The sequence below is a fragment of the Vitis riparia genome, chromosome 6 (genome assembly GCF_004353265.1).
Source record: "Vitis riparia cultivar Riparia Gloire de Montpellier isolate 1030 chromosome 6, EGFV_Vit.rip_1.0, whole genome shotgun sequence".
Classification (NCBI taxonomy): domain Eukaryota; kingdom Viridiplantae; phylum Streptophyta; class Magnoliopsida; order Vitales; family Vitaceae; genus Vitis; species Vitis riparia.
Window position 1 is genome coordinate 18909655 of NC_048436.1, and position 14536 is coordinate 18924190.

General features: G+C 35.2%; 1 protein-coding gene and 1 pseudogene across 3 annotated transcripts in view; both read left to right on the forward strand.

The window, feature by feature from the left end:
• The first annotated feature begins 2127 nt into the window (after positions 1-2127).
• Positions 2128-11488, forward strand: LOC117916619 (annotated as a pseudogene).
• A 1739-nt stretch (positions 11489-13227) lies between these two features.
• The window catches only part of LOC117916913 (tRNA ligase 1), a 62424-nt gene continuing 61115 nt past the window's right edge, over positions 13228-14536 (forward strand). For 2 of the 3 annotated variants that reach the window (XM_034833140.1, XM_034833141.1), the window contains exon 1: positions 13230-13662. In XM_034833140.1, the coding sequence (XP_034689031.1) occupies positions 13516-13662 (147 nt within the window). In that variant the 5' untranslated portion in view covers positions 13230-13515. Of the gene's footprint in view, positions 13663-14536 lie in introns of all 3 variants that reach the window. The other variant, XR_004651620.1, reaches the window with a different exon arrangement.

Genomic DNA, 14536 nt, shown 5'->3' on the forward strand with positions numbered 1-14536 from the left:
TCTTACACTATCTCATGGTCCCCCACCATCTCTGTGAAAACTCCTTCCTCCCTTGCCCCCCAAGCTAGCTTCTCCTCTTTGTAACAACCCATAAAAATATCTTTTCCCCCCTCCCTCTAGCTTACCCCTCAAGCCAAAAAAATATCTCCTCGTGCTTAACGGCCTTACTCCCCCTAATAGAAATACGCTCCTCTTGAATATTCCATCAACACCTGTCTCCTCCCCATTGCATCCTTCAAACCACTACCTGATTCTCCAACCCTAAAATAAGGGTCTACATATATATTAATATTATTTTATATTTTTTAATTATATATTTAATTTATAATAAAAAAATTATAATACATAAAAAATAGTTGAATAATTTATTTTATCGTTATCCTATTCTATATTTAATTAAATATAAAATAAAATAAGTGATGACACGATAGGATATAAGATATAATTTCTTGTCTCTTATTCCACCTAATTTATTTAATACGGGCAATTCTTACTGTGATAAGGCCGACTACGCGACGGTGTTGAAAGACAAATGGATAGCCCCACCCCACCCACCTTGGCTGCAATCCTAGTTGGGCTTGAGACTGGAGCTGGATTTACGGCTGATTATTGTTGATGTGATTGGTGGATTCCATACACATGTACATGTGTTGAAGTGCTCCCATTCCTAGTCTTCAAAAACATGTGGTTCATATCAAACGCTTTTGTTTTGTCCACATCAAAATAAATAAATAATAAATAATAAATAAACAGCCTAAGAGTCTGAGACCCACCCCGAATACGATAACCTACCCGATACGGCAACAACTTATCGTTTTATGAGTGGCTGCGAACCTCTTGCAGATTTCTATGATTATTTTTGCCACACGTTTTCTGCTACAGAAGCACAGAAAATGCTAATTCTCTTAAAAAAAATTTATATTTCAAATTTAAAAAAATTATAAATACCTTATTAAAAACGCTATCAAACACTCTTTATATTATTTAATTTTTTATTAAAGTTTGATGGATATTTAAATGAGTCTGTAAATTTGAAGATAACGTATAATTAAATAGGATAAGATATATTTAAGATATAATATCTTATTAAATAAGAAATACGTATGGTAATATATCATTTTTATGATATTATGTTATATTAAGTTTGTAAAATAAATTTTAAAAATATAATATATATTATTTTTCAATTTTTAGTATTTCTTTAGAATAAAAATTATACTAAATTCTAATATTTTTTATTAATAAAATAAATTTTTTCTTACATTTAACAATATTCATAATTAAAACATTTAAAAATTATATTAAATAATATATATATATATATATATATATATATATATATATATATATTAATATTATTTTATAAATAATTTTTTAACCACAATTTAATTTTGTACTCAAAATTTTATATTTTACAAAAGAATTAATATAAAATAAAAAATTAATAAAAATAAATAAATTTATACTAAATAAGATATGTTTACTATATATTTTAATATATTTAATGAATATAAAAAAATAAAATAATGATATATTTTATTATTTATTTTATCTTATATTTGATTGAATATAGTATAAGATAAATGACGTGTATCCTGTTATATTATTAATTAAATATGAAATATGATATGATATTCATTATCTTCTCTTATGCAATATTATATTTGACCGACACACTATCATGTTATTATATTATTTTGATTATGTTATCTTATTTATGAATTTAACTCATTGATATATTATCTTGATTATGTTATTTTATTTGGAAATTGGACTCATTGGTTCATACTTCTCTTTCTTTTTCATATGTCCTATTATCATACATTATGATACAAATTTTAAAAATTTAATTTATTTATGTCTGATTCCATACATTATAGAATTTCATCGTATTACAATTGTAAGGGAATAAAAGAAATGTTATTTCAAACAAAATTTCGGGGAAATAAAGAAAGAAAAAAACACCTGCTGGTGAGGAATCAGATGTGACGGCAGTAACGAGTAACTACTACGAGTAAAACCGCCCACGTCTAGACAACTACCACTGGCGAGATCGCCTACGTGGTTAACCACGGACCGTACATCTCCATCAGACTCAATCTAAAGCCCCCTAACCACCGAAACCCCAATACTCCATTACCGCCACCATAAAGTAAAGACGACACACACAGAAACAGCTCAGCACCCCTTCCTTCACGCTCGTCAAGCATCTGTCCCCAACGACGCCGTTTCACCCTCCACGTCGCTTACATTCCTTGAAGAAATGTTGGCATTGGCGTGGGGATTAAGCTGAGAGAATTGGAGAGAGTGAGATAATGTAAGTGAAGTCGATGGAGTATGGTAATGGGGTTAGGGAATTGGAGGCTGAGAACTTCAAGGATCAGGTGAAGGAATTCTTGAAGGCCTCTGCGGAGATGGGCGTGGAGCTGGTGAAGGGGTGTAGAGATATAGTGAAGCAGAGTCTGGGGAATGAGAATTCCTATGTTGTCAGGAAGTTTGGTGGGCATTGGAACAGGCTGAGTCGGAGATTGAGCTTCTTGAATGAGTTCTTGCCTGAGGATCGTGATCCAACCCATGCCTGGTCGGTTGTGCTCTTTGTCTCCGTTCTTGCTTTTACAGGTACTTCTGAGACTGTTCCGTTGCTGAGTTTTGAAAATTGTTGAATGCGTTTTTGCAATTTGCACTGGTTTGGATGCAAAAATGAGAATTGTAGGATGTGAGCTTATTGTGATTGTGATTTTTAGGGTATTTGATTTGGTGAAAAGTTTCATGTGCTTAGGAGAGAAGGTTGTGATCTGTTGCTGGTCAATTACCACTGGGACATGTTGTGGGAGATTAACTTTAAATGCATAGAAATTGGGGACTTTAATCAAAACCCAATCAAGAATATATGATTTTCTCAGTTGTCAATTGGCAGCAGGATACTTATTTTCATTTTCCTGTCCATCTTTCTTGTTTTGGTGGGATTGGGAATTATTTTGTTTTCATTTTCTCAGGTTTGAGTTTAGTTGTATGGAAACGGGGCCTTGGGTTCCAATTTCACTTTCTTGTTGCCTTATATATATATATATGAAATTGGAATTTGGGTCCTGTCAGATGGAATTGGGGCCTTGAATCAAATTGGACTGCTCAATTCAGGTGTTGTGTAAGATATTCAATAAGCGAACTCTGTTTACTGTGTTTGGAGGAAGACTGCAATTTGTTGCAAGTTGCTGATTATGATGTGCCAACGGTATGAGAGATTAGCTTAAGCACTTCAAATTGGGAGGGTTCTATCAGAACCCCAAAAGAGGAATATATAGCTTTCTAAGTTCCCAATTACCATTACAATTCCACCTTTTTTTATTGTTTTATATACCTGCTAAAGTTAGAATTTAAATTTAGTCATATGGAATCTGGGCCTTGGGATTGGAATTGGATATATTTGCTTATTTGGAATTGGTCTAAGTTGCATCTACCTCAAATTGACAAACAGTTCCTTTGTAAAAGAATTTTTTTTCTTATTCCTCATAATTGGAATTCCAACCAAATCCGATACTTCACAAACCCATTCCTAGTGTGTTTCACTTTTTCTAGCTGAATTAACTGTTTCTACTAAAAATGGAAAAATAGACTCGGTCCATACTCCAATGTTGTTCCTTTTAACCACATGCTTCAGATTTTATAGCATTTTATGAGTTGGATTAAGTAATACATGGTATTGCTTATCGGATCTAGATATCCTCATGTTGTAGTCCCATTGATAAAATTGCATGAACCAAATTATGCATCACAGAGTCATGGATGGATGTATATGGAATGAGATAACAACATTCCCTTTCTCAAGTCTCATATGGGTTCTATTGTTCCAATTTTGAAGCCCAACCGTCTATTCAGAAATCCAACCAGTATGCCTCTACCAAAATTTTGTGCTTATTTCTATATGTAGTGGGGTTTTTGGAATATAGTCTTAAGCTCATAATATTTTTAAAGGACAACCACATATCATATCTTTAAGGAGATTAGATAGGAGCTTATAGGGAACCTGTAGGAAGAGTGTAAATAATTTCTATTTTTATTTTTGGGAATTATTTTAAATTTATTTTATTTTATTCTATTAGTCTTATATTTTTGGGAAGTGTCCTATTGAGTTAGTGTTATATTTTTGGGAAGAATCCTATTGGGATTGTGCTAGTGGAATCTCATTCATTTTATAAGTAGATTCCCCTTCCACTTTGTGTCATCTTCTAATTATAAGTAGATACCCATTGGGACGGTGTTAGTGGCCTATAAAAGTAGGTCACCCCTTTCTCTATATATGAATACCAATTTTTCAGAGAATTTTTCAAAGAGTTTTTCAGGGAGTTTTTTCATACATTCTTTTGGAGGAATTTATTCAAAACCCGAGTTGTACACATCTCGCTTACAGAGTGCACCCAAGGTGAGATCTGACTGTTGAATCCTGGAGGTAGACCACTGGTACCCTAGTGCACTGAGTTCGTCTTCGAGGAAGGTGGATCTATTTCAAGGACAGTGTTTGTCACGCCTCAGTCGATAAATTTTTCTTCTTATTAATTATGTTCTTTGTTTGTGTCTTTTGAGTTAGTCATTTGTTTCCATACCCTTAAATTCCAACAATCTTGAAATAAATCCATATGGAAGCTTCTCTAGTTCACGCCTGTCTTGACATCTCTAAAATTGATCCCTTCAATGGGACATTCTTTAAGAGATGACAAGAAAGGGTTTTCTCTACAATTGATATAGTGAACTTGGGACACATTTTGATTGACCTAAAACCTTTGATGCAATGTTGGTAAGTTCAGGAGCACCCTTGAACTTATGGGGGAAGCTATCCTATCCGCATGTCAAGACCGCATTCTTGAATGGGGATTTGGAAGAGAAACTTTATATGGAACAACCTGAGGTTTGTGTAGTTCCATGGAAGGAGAAAAAGGTGTGTAAATTGGTTAAATCACTATATGGGTTAAAACAAGCTCCCAAACAGTGACACAATAAGTTTGATCATGTGTTAGTAACTAATGGATATTCCATTAAGGATGCTGATAAGTGTATCTACAACAAGTATGAGAATAACACATGTGTAGTCATCTGCCTTTATGTTGATGACATGTTGATATTTGGAACTAGCCTAGAGGTTGTGTGTGAGACCAATAAATTCCTAGGTTCTAAGTTTGATATGAAAGACCTAGGAGAGACAAGGGTGGTTCTAGGAATTAAAATAACTAGAACACCTAATGGACTTAAACTTTCTCAAGAGCACTATGTTGAGAAGATCCTAAGGAAGTTAGAACACTTTGATTGTAAACCAGTGTCAACTCCTTATGATCAAAACTCACAACTGAAAAAAAATAGAGAACATGGTGTTGCCCAAATAGAGTATGCTTAGATCATAAGGAGCCTAATGTACTTAATGAACTGTACCAGACTTGACATTACTTATGCAATAGGTAGATTGAGTCGGTACACCCAAAGTCCTAATCAGGACTATTGGACTGCTGTTCGTAGAGTCCTTAAGTATTTGAGAGGCACCATTAACTATGGTTTGTGCTTTAGTAGATTTCTAAGTGTCCTTGAAGGATTTAGTGATGCAAATTGGATCTCAGATTTAGATGAGATGAAATCCACTAATGAATATGTTTTCATCCTTGGTGGAAGTGCAGTTTCTTGGAAGTCTGCCAAGCAACCTTGCATTACTCGGTCTACTATGGAGGCTGAGTGGCTTAGAAACCTCTTAGCAGATATCCCTTTATGGACGAGACCAACCTTGTCTGTGTCTATGTATTGTGATAGCCAAGCTGCAATTACTAAGGCTAAGAGTAAAATATTTAATGGGAAGAACAGACATATACACCTAAAACACAATATTGTGCGGTAGTTGCTTGAAACAGGGGTTATATCCCTAGAATTTGTGAGGTCAGAGTTGAATTTGACTGATCCTTTGACCAAACCACTAAATAAGAAACTAGTGGAAGAAACATCGAGGGGGATAGGGCTTATGCCTATTACAGAAGTCAAGAGTGGTGGTAACCCAACCTATTAGAATGGAAATTCCATGAAATAAGTTCATATGGGTAATAACAAATCACTTGTTGACTTGAGGTGCTCTATCAACTCTAATTGTATGAGAGTCCATCCCTATGGTGTAGATAGAGCGTATTCTGCATGGACTAAGGTTGAGTGTTTTCTCTTAATGAATACTATATTCCTTATGGATGGTATGTTTAAATGCAGAACATACTTGATGGATTCGCCTATATGAGAGTGGAGGTGGAGCCGCTTCCTATGAGAACTTAGGCAGATTCTCTAGAGCTCTCATAAATATCTAGGTAGGGCGCATGGCCTATTTGTGCTAACCCGTTTTGTACAGTTCGTAGTGTAGTTGAGAAAACCAATGTGGATAAAAGTCCCTTGAGTTATATAAAAAAACACTAGTTCATATAAATTGATTTTCACCATGTTTTGTGATTCAATACTTCATAGCCTTTGGGCACTAGTATTGATGCATTGAATTCTTTTTTCCTAAAAAAAAAAAAAAAAAATACGATTACACTCTATGGGGGATTGTAGGAAGTGTAAATAATTTATATTTTTATTTTTGGGAATTATTTTTAATTTATTTATTTTATTCTATTAGTCTTATATGTTTGGGAAATGTCCTATTGGGAATTATTTTTTTTATTTTATTTTATTCTATTAGTGTTATATTTTTGGGAAGAGTCCTATTGGGATTGTGCTAGTGAAGTCTCATTCATTTTATAAGTAGATTCCCCTTCCACTTTGTGTCATCTTCTAATACAAGTAGATTCCCATTGGGACTGTGGTAGTGGCCTATAAAAGCAGGTCACCCCTCTCTCTATATATGAATACCAATTTTTCAGAGAGTTTTTCAAGAAGTTTTTTCATACATCCTTTTGGAGGAATTTATTCAAAACCCGAGCTGTACACATATCGCTTATAGAGTGCACCCAAGGCGAGATCTGACTGTTGAATCCTGGAGGTAGACCACTGGTACCTTGGTGCACCAAGTTTGTTTTCAAGGAGAGTGGATCTATTTCAATGACAGTTCTTGTCACGCCTTAGCCGATAAGTTTTTCTTATTAATTATGTTCTTTGTTTGTGTCTTTTGGGTTAGTCATTTGTTTCCATACCCTTAAATTCCAACATAACCTAGTGGTGAAAGAAAAAGAGTAAAATGTGAGTATTGAAATAAGTGTGAAAAGATGCTTCTGCAACTGCTATGGTAGATCAAACTCATAACTATCCCATGTAGAGAAGCCCCTAACTTACAGAAATTCGAAGAGGAAGTAAACATGATTAGACATATGGGTGGGGTGGGTGGGTTGGGGTTGGGGTTTGGTTTGGATTGTTATTGTTGCACTACAGAGTAGTTGTGATTATATAAAATGAGGTCCTACGCTATATGTCTGTGGATGTATTTAGAAGGGTCTGAGGTAGCATTTAGAGCTCAATAAAGGGCAGCTCATGTCCATTATGCACCCTGTGCTTAAGATTTTTGGGTGGACAATGTCCTAACAGAATTGAGCTTCTAGGTAGGGCTGCCATCAGCAAATTTTGACTGTTACATATGAGATTCACTCTTGAAGTTTTACCTGAATAATTTACCAGTGATATCTTTTTATTATCCTCCCTATCATTTTGTATGGTTCCAAGCTTTCTCATTTTCCTACTTCAAAATTTTATCAGAGAGAAAAGATTAAATAATGGATTATGCATGCACATATCATGCTTTTTCTTGCCATATTGATTGTGAACATCTTACTGACACAGTTACACTATCTGCAGCTCTGAATAATACTGAATATGCTACGCCCACCCCATTGTTAAAGGAAGTATACATTCATCCTCCTAATGCAAGCCGTATCTTACTTCCAGATGGTAGATATTTGGCATATCAAGAACAAGGTGTTCTAGCTGAAAGAGCTAGATATTCAATGATGGCTCCTCATTCTTTTCTCTCCTCTCGACTTTCAGGTAGAATAATCTTAGGTTCTATTTGGCTTTCAAAAATTATGGGGGGAAGAACAGGGAAATTCTTAAAATAGCTTGAGAAAGGAAGCCATATCTAAGTGATTTGCAGCATTTTCCTTTTCTTTCCTTTCCTCTTCCTTTGGACTCAATCAGGTTTTAGTGTTTACCATGTTTGCTGAAGTGATTTGTCCAAGGATTTTTATTTGTTTCTTTTGACATTTGATACACCATTACTATTCTTTTGCCATATTATATTGTTCAATAGGAATACCTGGAGTTAAAGCTCCCTTGCTAGAAGAGTTTGGCATTCGCCTGGTCACCATGTTTGCTGAAGTGATTTGTCCAAGGATTTTTATTTGTTCCTTTTGACATTTGATACACCATTAACTATTCTTTTGCCATATTATATTGTTCAATAGGAATACCTGGAGTTAAAGCTCCCTTGCTAGAAGAGTTTGGCATTCGCCTGGTCACATATGACCTTCCAGGTTTTGGGGAGAGTGATCCTCATCCCAATAGAAACCTTGAGTCATCAGCTCTGGACATGTTATACCTAGCAAATGCTTTGGGTGTTAATGGCAAGTTCTGGGTGGTGGGGCATTCAGGTGGAAGCATGCATGCTTGGGCTGCTCTCAGATACATTCCTGATAGACTTGCAGGTAAATTTGTCTTTAGCATATTTGTTTCTCAAATGTCTCTGCATCTTCATTCCTCTATTCTGAATTTTTTATTTTCATGTCATTTATGGATTTTCATCATTAGTTACTTAGTATTTTCTGCGCTAGACAACAAACCTGAGTAGGAAATAACCTCTTTCTCTTTATATGAGTTGAACTCATGTTTCTTTTCTCTAAAAGCATATTGATTATGTATTTTCTTGGTCACTGGAAATAGTAACTTTGCATGTATCTGTTCCTCTCATTCAGAAAATATAATTGCCACAGATGCTATGAGGTTTAAGGAAAATGTAGTCTTTGGAGCTTGAAGTTCTGAAGGCATGGAAATTAAACACTTTGCGTGTGCTTGAAAGAATATCATTTGTTATGACACATCTGCAGACCATTCAGCTATAATTATACATTGGTTTGATCAACTTTCACCTGATTTCCCTAAAAGAAAACTTCCTCATCTTAACCTTGTAATGGCATAATTTGGAAAATATTTCCTTGGGAAAATTTTAGTTGCGGTTGTTTATATTTAAAGTGAAGTTTGAAGATGTCAACTGAAAGATTTTATTTCCTGTCAAGAAATGACTACCAAAAGAATGATAATGATTTTAGCTTTTTGACTTAGGGTACAGATTGCCCTCTTACTAGCTACTATTGAAACATTTAAGGTTCTATCTAGCATCAAGCTGGGAGTGGATGAATCTTCTACTGGAACTTAAGGTAGGTTTTTAATAGTTGAAAGCTTTGTAAGAGTAACGTGATGGACATAAAGAATATGAATAAGTTGCATGAAACAAGATGTTTATGGACATACTATACTTGGATCTGGCTATGATTAGAGTGGAACGGCAGAGTTAGATATTTTTATTTTTCTAACCACATACATCCAATAGTTTGAATATTCAATTCAACTACAATAAAATGTTTCTCTTGATATTACCAAAGACTATTTTCTTTTTATGCTGGTGGGTGTGTATGTGTGTAGTGTGGGTGCATGGGGTGGGAGCAGTTTTACACCATACAAGTCTGAACCCTGCCCTGCCTTCGCTAACATGAATTAACATCTTTTATCTTGAAGTCATATGACGTTTTACAACCACACAAGCTTCATTCAAAACTATAATTCTTGCTTTCAGTGGTTTTGGAAAAGTAAAGTGATGTATCTTCTTCTTTCAGGGTGAGTAAAGATCCTAAACAATTGAAGAGTTGTGCATTATTCTGCCAGACATAATCCATCCATTAATGAATTTTCAGGTGCAGCCATGTTTGCTCCAGTGGTCAATCCATATGACCCAAGCATGACTAAGCAAGAGAGATATGGAATGTGGGAGAAATGGACATTCAGGAGGAAGTTAATGTACTTTCTAGCTCGGAGATTTCCTAGATTTCTTTCTTACTTGTATCGCAAAAGCTTCCTCTCAGGAAAGCATGGTCAAATTGATAAGTGGCTATCATTATCACTGGGAAAGAGGGTGAGTTGTTTCTGTCATCATATACTGCTTAAAGATGAAATGTCTACAAATTTGACCCCCTAGCGATCTAGTATCCATAATGTTCTTTTTTCTCTTCCTTTTGATTCATCATCAAAAGTAATGTTGATGTCTCCAGGATAAAGCCTTGATAGCAGAGCCGAATTTTGTGGAGTTCTGGCAGAGAGATGTAGAGGAATCAATCCGACAAGGAGATGCAAAACCATTTGTGGAGGAAGCTGTGATGCAGGTGTCAGATTGGGGTTTTAGTCTTGGGGAACTCAAGATGCAGAAGAAACACCGAGGGAGTGGCATTCTTCATTGGCTCAAGTCTAAGTATAGTCAGGAAGAGGAGAATTGATGGGCTTCCTTGGCCCAATACACATATGGCAGGTTAGCACACACCACCTTTCAGCTCATGAGTCCACAGTAATCACTGCTGCTGTTGATCTAAAGAACGTAGAAACCTTAATTCACAGTTATAGTCCTGTTGCTTTTGGTTTCCCCGTTCTACAAACATCCAAAAGCAGTACTTTCCTTTTAATTATGTCGAGTTGATAGCAAATATGGCAGCACAATTGCTTATCATTTGGCTGGAGAAATACAGTAGGAACAACCTTGGCTTATTCTTTAAAGAAAAAGTAAATGCAGTATGACATAAAATAGGCATATTCTAAAAAAGATAGATGATTTTATGTCCTTGAGTATGAACATAGAATATTTGTCCGTAGGAAGTATCATCCTTCTAATGCCAACATGATTTTGTTCTGATGCTGGACAGGGAATGGACGATAGGGTTGTCCCACCCTCAATGACAGATTTTGTGCATCGGATTCTACCAGGGGCAACAATACATAAGCTCCCATATGAGGGTCACTTCACCTATTTCTATTTCTGTGACAAATGCCATAGACAGATATTCAACACACTTTTTGAAACCCCACAAGGGCCCCTCGTTAGTATTGAGGAAGTAGATCAAACTCCCATTGAAGGGGGTGTCGAAGATGCGGAAGAGGTAACCCTTGGCGATTCTGCCACCAAGTCAGATCTCATTTTTATAGTTTAGTTTAACAAAGTCTGGTGTATATACTGCAGGCTTGCCCCTTACCCATGGAGCGAAAAATTTTTTAAAAATAAATTGATAGTTTGTTCTAGTTTTCGTTGTGTCCGTTGATGGATAGGTGCTGAAATATTTTTTGGAAGGAAATGAAAAGATGGTAATAATTGCTGAAATTGCACCGTGCATACCCTTGTCTGGTTATTTTCAGTATTTTTCTTTTCTTATTATTATCAGATCTTGTGAAGCTTGAGGTATCATTATCCTCCATTGCTAAATCACTATAAAATGATTGTAATCTTGCATCTTAATTAGAATATATCTGTGAGTGTTTAAGATATCACCTATAAGAGCCCGTTTGATAATGATTTTAGGAAATGCTTCCAATATTTTTAATATTTGAAAATTTTTATCATTCAAGTAGTGAAAAGATTGAAAATATTTTCTAAAATTATTATTAAACATGCTCTTAAGTATATCTTTAAGAAGCATTATAAGTAATTTTTTAACTTTTTAAAAATGTTTTTAGAAAACACCAAATATTGAAAATGTTTTCTAGAAACATTATCAAATAAACTTTCAGACTTCGAGGATGAGTTCTCTTTCTTGTGAAGCTGGTTTCAGCTTCAATTCTCACCTTTCTCACTTTTTCTTTCTGCTTTCTCTTTAAAATGTCGAACAAGGCACTAAAATAGTTGGATTTCCTTCGAGAGCTTTGGAATTCTTCTTCTTCTTTTTTCCTCAAATTGAAAAGGGTTAACCACAATTGGGAGTGGTATAACTTGCATTTCAAGTGAAACTTAAGACAGCTCTCAATTGTGTGTGTGTTTTTTTTAATTGAAAAATATTAAAAACGCATTACTGAACAGCGATTTTAAGTTTCAATTCATCGTCTCACAACCTCTCCGGACACCAAATCATTAGTGGAACTCTCCATCGGTAGAGGAACCCTACTCCAGAGTCCTAACAAACTTCCATCATTCCATACGAATTGGAATTCTTCTTTTCATATTAAAGGCATTAGCCCAGAACTCGCCTTTAAAAGTGTAGTCAGTGCGGAGTGTGAGAGACTGAGCGAGAGTGGGTGAGAAGCATCTTGTTTCTAAAAGATATGTTACGATTGCAAATAACAGCAGTATTGTGAGAAAGTGGAAAAAAAATTATGTAAAGAAGTTGAATTCATTTCTCAAGCTTGATATGAAAATAAACCTTACCAATCAAAGGAAAAAGAGCAGGGGAAATCAAGAGCATTAGTAACTGTGGAAGCAAGAAGCTGAATTACCCAAGGGGCTGTGGCAATGATGGCGCTGGACACTGCCACGTTGACAAATTGTTGTTGGTGTTGGCGGTAGGCAGGCGGAAGAGAACAATGCCGAGGATAGTCATCCACAGAGAGTGGATGAAAATTGAGCAAAATCGGATGCTCCGGTTGCTGGATGATCTGAGCTTCATTTCCATGGAGATAAGAGGCAAAGTCTACTAGGGTTTATCAGTTTATGATACAAGAACAAGACCAAACTGAAGTATTCCTTACATTAAAATACATTTTCATGGATTTGTTGGTCATGGCTTTTCAATACTGTTGCATTAGTATCAACTATCAAGTCCATAGTTTTTGAAGGCGAAACCCAAGCTGAGACGTTTATATAAATGCTCTGAGTATTTAAATATAATTTAAAATTTTTGTAGAAAAAGTTGTTGGGATTTATAAACTGATCCCTATTACTAAATATTTTGTATTAAAAAAAAAGTGATATATATTATTATTATTCTATAAATAGTGAATGACGTGGCCATAAATATGATAAATTAATATTATTTTAAATATAATAAGTAACATACTTATAAATATGATGAAATTAATTATTATAAATATTTTAACAACGAGAGAAAAAAAAATGCAACTTTTATTATTGACTAGATATGGATAATTGGGCTTGGGCTTGGGTCGAGAAACAAATAGTATTGGGCCGCATTTTGCAACACTCATATCAGCCGTACAACTGGACAACAGATTTTGTGTTTTTGAATATCTCAGAGTGAGATTCAGTAGAGAGTCTGGAAGGCGCCGAGTGTCGAGACGATATCGTACAAATTCTCTCCTTGTGCCATCTATATACAAAGCTCACTTGCGTCATACAAGGGGCTTTTCCCCAACTTCTTTGGTATAAGAGTCTTGTTCTCAACTCAAGGCGGAACGTGCTTTCTGCAAAGCAAGGTTGCCCGTGGCTGATAGCAGATAAAACTTTCTTCGTGAGGCGCCAAGGATAAGTCCAATCCATTAGGTTGTTCGATTTGTTCGGAAAAGAAACGAGATAGGATCAGCATCTGAATGTCGGCATCGCAGAGGATCCTCTGCGGTTTTCTCACTCCAACTCTCTCTCATTCTTCCCGTTCTCCAAAGCTCAGAGCCTTCATCTTCTCTCGCTCTCTAAATCTCCGCCGTTCGATTTCCGACTCAGTCATGTCGAGCAATGAGGTACTTCTGTTCATCTTTCCTCACAATATCTTCTTCCATTGCTTCAATCATTATCGGTCCCTACCTCTTGTTTTTTTTTATATATTTGTTGATTTTATTTAGGTTTTAATTACATTTCTCTTTACTGTTGAATTTTAATAAACTCATGTGTCTATGTATCGGTATCGATCGTCTCTGTTGAATCTTTTGTGTGCTATTATTCAGATTCTATCGGCAATCCTTGCTGCACCATTTTTTTTTCTACTGAATGTTATCGAGCTTATTGATTTTAGATACCAATGTTGTGGTTCAATGAATTTGTCGATTAACGGGCTTATGAAAAGCTAAAAAACTTTGAAGAATTTCTCTGTATGGTGTTCTTGATAAAAATGCTATCTGAACAATTGCAAGGCTGCTATGTTTACTGGTTATACAGTTTAGTTGTTTGGGGAGCTGCTACAAAAATTTAATTTCAGAAAGTAATGGAGAATATTCTCCTTCCACCGAAGCATAACAGAAATCTGGTGCTAAAGCTACTTACAGATGAAACTTCTCTGATGTTCTAGAACTTATACAATTTAGATTTCTGTGTCATCATCTGAGTGGCATTGGTAACTTCTATTTGGCTTCCTAGCTCTGGTTGATCAGTTGCTTCAATGCAATACAATGTTATTGATTTTAGATACTGACATTGCAATTGAATGAATTTGTTGATATTTTTTATTTTGATTTTAGCATCACTGACGCACACATAATACGATATTATTGAATTGTTGATGGCTTCTGTCTTTTGGACATTTTTTTATTTTTATTTTAGTGTTTGGATTGAACTTTTTGAAGTTCTCTAACTTTTGGAGTAGTAGGAATGAAGTTGTTGACTTCTCATGACTTTGTT